This window comes from Chiloscyllium punctatum, chromosome 8 (genome assembly GCF_047496795.1).
Source record: "Chiloscyllium punctatum isolate Juve2018m chromosome 8, sChiPun1.3, whole genome shotgun sequence".
In the NCBI taxonomy this organism is placed as follows: domain Eukaryota; kingdom Metazoa; phylum Chordata; class Chondrichthyes; order Orectolobiformes; family Hemiscylliidae; genus Chiloscyllium; species Chiloscyllium punctatum.
In genome coordinates, this window is record NC_092746.1 from 80,507,365 (window position 1) to 80,513,364 (window position 6,000).

Genomic DNA, 6,000 nt, shown 5'->3' on the forward strand with positions numbered 1-6,000 from the left:
ACATATTATTCCAAAAGTGGCCTAACCAATGTCCTGAACAGGCACAACATGACCTCCCAACTCCTGTACTCTATACTCTGACCAATAAAGGAAAGCATACCAAAGGTCACCTTCACTATCCTATTTACCTGCAACTCTACTTTCAAGGAGCTGAGAACCTGCACTCCAAGGTCTCTTTGTTCAGCAACACTCCCCAGGATCTTACCATTAAGTGTATAAGTCTTGCCCTGATTTAACTTCCCAAAATGCAGCACCTCACATTTATCTAAATTAAACTCAATTTGCCACTCTTTGGTCCATTAACCCATCTGATCAAGATCCCATTGCACTCTGAGGTAACCACCTTTGTTGTCCATGACACCTCCAATTTTGGTGTCATGTGCAAACTTCATAACTATACCTCCTGTGTTCGCATCAAAGTCATTTATATAAATGACAAAAAGCAGGGACCCAGCACTGACGCTTGTGGCGCACCACTGGTCACAGGCCTCCAGTCTGACAGCCACCCCTCACCACCACCTTCTGTCTTCTACCTTTGAATCCATGCTGTACATTGCTATGTCTCAAAGAAAATTAATCTTATGAAGTTATGGGTATGGGTATAAACTGTGCAGCTCTTTCAAAGCTTCAGAGCAGGTACAGGACCATATAACCACTCCTATGGCATGAGATTCTGTAGTTCTATTATTGGACTATATTTAGTATTATTTAAGAAGAATGTTAGAGCAAAATGAGCCTAACAATGTGGAATGGCCGTTAGAATTAGGGATGAGATGTCAAACCAATTGAACAAATATTGAGCAGATTACAGAGACAGCATGTTGACAGTAAATTATGCCTCAATATTTTTCACAGTATTCAGTAATGAACTGCATTGTACATTTCTAGACGTTATTTATTAAAAGTTTTACAGCCAAATTCTAACCAAACTAAATGTATGGAATAGGCATTAGTTTCTCAAATTAACTTGTAAATAGAGTGAGAGCTCAAGATTTGGACCCTGTTATTATCTGGGAGGGTGTGGAAGAAAGTGAAAATGCCATAAACGCAGAGGACCAGAGGCTGTTCTCTCATTAGAGACATGATTGGTGAGTTTTCTTAGAGGACAATGTCAAGAGGCATGGGCCTTTGTGGTGATTGCAGCCAGTACAGTAATTAGAGTCATTCTTCTTTGCAAACCAGCCATCCAAGAAGAGGTAACCTGAAAAGCCTGGGAAGATTGTTCTGGTTCTTGACTTTATACTGTTTCAGCTGAAGAAATGAACAGTTGTACAAAAGCTTTCAGGTGGCACAAATTAGAAGCAACAGTAAGAAATGTAGATGGTAGCAAGTAATGAGAGGGAGAAACATTAGTAAACAGTTCATTATGGTGAGTAAACTCACTTTGGAACCATATATAAATCTGCGTATTTTGTAAATAGTTAAAAGAGATTGGAGTTGAGACAGATGTTTGAGAGTTCAAATAGATAAATCTCTAAAAGTGATTGCATTGTTATAAAAAGTTATTAAAAGACTAATGACTAGTGAACTTAAGGGAGCTGGAATCCAAAGGGAAGTAGCTTTGCTCAGTGATGTAGAACCTTGGTTAGATTCCACACATTTTTAGGCACTGCACCACAGGCAGGGAATATTGACCTTGAAATGGAAATAGGCAAAATTAGAACACAAACTAAAATAATACTGGAGTTCAGGTGGTAATATTAGGAGAATATGTTTCACAAAGATGACTGGCATTTCCTTAACCATAGCAATTTGACAGATAATTATATGGAGTTATTTATGCATTAAAATCATTTGAAAGGCTGGACAGAGATTATTCTTTTTAGTAAGGAAATCAGAGCAAGGGGGCAACAATCCAGATGTTCCAGTTAGTGTTGATGCTGGGTGCAGTGTCATTGCCTACGAATATTTCTGTATCCTGACCTTTTTGCACTTTTGTAGTCAGGACATCCAATGATCACAGTTACAGCAGTGATGGGTCTGTTGACCTTTCAGGGATGAAAAGGGCACGTGTTCCCCTTCTATGACATAGACCATGCTTAGGTAAGGTTTAATGGTCTCTAGTGTTCCAGTAGAAATCACCAGTGATAGGAGAAGATAGTAAGGTCAGGGGAAGGTGGAGTTATGATTTGTGTGGCTGTTTGTAGTTCAGTTACACAGTTAATCACCGAGTTACTGTTTGATCTTTTGTGTATCATTTCTAGGCAAATATCTGGGTAAGTAGCACATAGCTAGTCCTACCCTCCTGATATGGAGTGTGTTAAAACAGTCCAAATCAGCTCATCAGAAGTTTAATTTTCTAAGCAATTGTGGTGCATGTGAAGGTACCAGATCTTCTGGTGAGTCCCTCTGCATATCTTCAGCCCCAATTTCACTATGGATTTTGGAAGATTCAGGCCATCCTCTTAAAATTAGAGCTAGACCATTCAGGAGAAATTTCAGTACAAATGGTAATGAAATAAGGAATGCTCTTCCCTCAGGGGTCTAGGTGCTCAAGCATTTAGAATCTTGAAGACCAATAAAGATAGAAATTCATTTTTAGATTAAGTGAATCCATAAACGGAATTGAATGGAAGACCAATTTCCGGGGCTAAGTGGCTTATCTGTTTTCTTATGATGTCTCAACTTCAGTTTATACTGAAACATATAGTATTCATTTTATCAGCTTTGCAATAACTAATAATTTTTTCCCGCAGGCTTAAAGTTAAAAGTTGTATTTAAATTTCTTGAATGTGATTGGTTTTTGAATTGAATAATTAATGGAGTTCCAAATAGAAGAATGCAAAGCATCTGCCAGACTCTAAAACCTGCCAGATTCTAAAATGGAAACTGACAAATAATTTTCCTTTCAGGATCTAAGGAATGCAGCTGTACTAATATTTGCTAACAAGCAGGATAAAAAGTGTTGCATGTCTGCCATTGAAATTTCAAAGTTCCTTAAACTAAGTACTATCAAAGATCATCCATGGCATATCCAAGCTTGCTGTGCTCTTACAGGAGAAGGGTGGGTATATTATTCCACTTTATTATCTGTAGGTATTGTAAAAATTGTATTTTTCATTTCTGTTGTATTTTTACTTTAATCCTAATTGGCCATGATCATATTGAATAGTGGAGCAGGTAGAAGGAGCGAAAGGCCTTATTTCCTATGTCTCTGTGAAACATAAGATTCAGAGTAGTCTTGATGGGATAGATATGTAAAAGATGTTACCTGATGAGAAAATCTAAAATCGGGGTTAACTGATTGTAAAAAAGTTTAAGTCTTTTTTAATGCATTTTTTCTGAAGACCGTGAGTCTTCAGAATTACTTCTTTACAAAAGCAGTGTAAGTTGTGTTTTTGAATATTTTATTGAAAAATAGGGCAGAGAGTGAAAAATGATCAAGGGTAGGTGGGACTGTGAAGTTGAGATTGCAAACAAATCTGCAATGATCTTATTAAATGGTGAAGCAAACTTAAGAGGCTAAATAGCATATTCCTGTTCCTAAATCCAGATTCTTCAAAACCTTTGTTTTATTATGTTAGCATCCCTTTTAATGGATAGGACAAGAATTAGAATCATAGAATCCCTTTGGCTCAACAAGTCCACACCGACCCTTCAATGAGTAATCCATCCAGACCCATTGGCCGAACCTATTACTCTATATTTATCCCTTACCAAATCACCTAACCTAAACATCCCTGAACACTATGGGCAATTTAGTATGGCCAATTCACCTAACCTGCACATCTTTGGAAACCGGAGCACCCAGAGGAAATCCATGCAGACACGGGGAGAATGTGCAGTCGCCCGAGGCTGGAATCAAACCCGGGTCCCTAGCATCGTGAGGCACCAGTGCTAACCATTGAGCCACCATGCCTCCCTACCTGGTTAAATGCACTCACTATACTTCATTTTTTCAGTTGAAATGTTAAACATTAGAGTACAGCACAAAGATGGAGAAGAAAATCAACATAAATCTGTTTGTATTTGATAAGATCCAAGCAATGTCTTTTGGCCATTTGTTTTTCATAACCATATGTATAGTCAGGATCACTTGAGGGAATATTAATATTACTGAATTAGAGCTATTGTAAATGCTTGTGACAGACCATACAAATATTTTTGTACATTGCAGATTAATATGTAGTAACTTCTGATATTTTTAATATGGGGTTAAGTTTGTAGAGAGTGGTGTAATGCATAAATAATATAAACAAAATTGCAACTAAATTAGTTGTAAAATATCATGTGTACAGGTGTTAGAACTTGTGGAATGTTTTCCTTAAATCTTGCTGTTTTATACTGTTAAGGCGACAATGAAGTAGGTAAAATGACAGTTTTAGCTTTTGCTTTGAGTTTTTGAAGGTATCTGCCTACCCTCTCCTTCCTCTGACTCTTTTAACTTTACCAGTTTAAAAGTCTAGTATTTTAATATGGGTTTGGTGCAATGAAAGGTACAGAGAATTGAAAAATACATGTTATATAGCATGGGTATTGGAGTTTTCCAAAGACATTTTAATAGTTAGATTTCCTGTAGCATTATTTGATCTGATGCATCTGTTAAATTATCTTACACCCAATTGAAAATTGTAACTCTTTCTCTCCTGAAGAAGGGCTTATGCCCGAAATGTCGATTCTCCTGCTCCTCGGATGCTGCCTGGCCTGCTGTGTTTTTCCAGCACCACATTTTTCAACTCTGGTCTCCAGCATCTGCAGTTCTCACTTTCTCCTCTTTCCCACAGTAGTAGTATTCATAAAGCAAGGCACCTTTAAACTCAAAATTAACAACTAAAACATTTTTTTTCCTCTGTTTAGTTTGTGTCAAGGTCTTGAATGGATGACAACCACAGTTGGAGTGAGATGAAGATATGGCTCCATAAACATGGAATTACCTTGTGCCTGTGGCAAGCTTATGAAGTTGCAAACTGCTGCATTTTGAAAAAAATAGAATTAATTTAAAGCTGCTGTTACATTTTCTACAACATCAGTCCATTTAATCTGTTAAAATCTGCACTACAACGATTAGCGCTTGATATACATTGCACAGACATTTCATGCATCTGTCTTGAGTGTTAACTTTTAAGAAAAAATGTACTGTCCTTCCTTGTATTTACAAAACTACATAAGTACTGAATTGAATAGATAATGTGTATTCATCTACAGTTAATTCTTGTAGTTCACATTTTTTTGCACTATACTGGTAATGTACTGACATTGTAGCATAAAATCATGAAACTAGAGTATCCTTTAAAATAAGCTGAACTAGCAGATTATACACTAAAATGTGTATTCCTTTCTTCACAACTGTAACTTTTTAACATAACGTTTCCTACATATTTTTGATATAGTGCAGGTATAGTGTGTTTGTAGCTTTAGAAATTGGTTGTCACATTTGAAATGATTTAATATTTCACTTCAAAGAAGTCTTAACCATTATTTTCTTAACTTCTATATGAAGTAATCAAACATAACTACAGTGTCACCAACATGGTGCAATGATTAGAATTACTTAGTTTAGGATGAATTTGACCAATGCATCTGATTCTTGTTGAACAATCATAGTAAATCAGTTCTAACGTACCAGTTTTTTAAGGTGCCTACACTGATCAATCTGAATGTACCTAAGAATGAGCATTGTCAAGTATTAATGACTAAATACTTTTACAGGAAGACAAAATGGTTCAATTTGTTTTGCAAAAAGGAGCTAAGACATCTGTCTTTAAAAAGCTTCTATTATATATTATTAAGCCATCATAGCTAAATGTTGCACAGTTTTTGTGTCAATACTACAGTTGCTGGAATGGCTGCTTATTTTCAGTTCTGCCCTGTTACAAAGATTATTCTACAGTCCATTGAATTAATTCAGCAATATTAACATTAAACTCAAAGTTTGAGTTAAAGTCTGGGAACCTAGGCTCATCTGTCATTGTTTCTATTTGAATCGTATTATAGGGAATTTGAGTTTAGCCTCTGAATGACTTATTATGCAACTAAGTCTACATTTTATCTGTGGCATTG

General features: G+C 36.3%; 1 protein-coding gene across 1 annotated transcript in view; it reads left to right on the top strand.

The window, feature by feature from the left end:
• The window catches only part of LOC140480695 (ADP-ribosylation factor-like protein 5B), a 49,723-nt gene extending 44,574 nt beyond the window's left edge, over nt 1-5,149 (top strand). The window contains exons 5-6 of the mRNA XM_072575932.1: nt 2,853-3,004; nt 4,798-5,149. Coding sequence (XP_072432033.1) covers nt 2,853-3,004; nt 4,798-4,846 — 201 coding nt within the window. The 3' untranslated portion in view covers nt 4,847-5,149. The remainder of the gene's footprint in view (nt 1-2,852; nt 3,005-4,797) is intronic.
• Nucleotides 5,150-6,000: the final 851 nt, after the last annotated feature.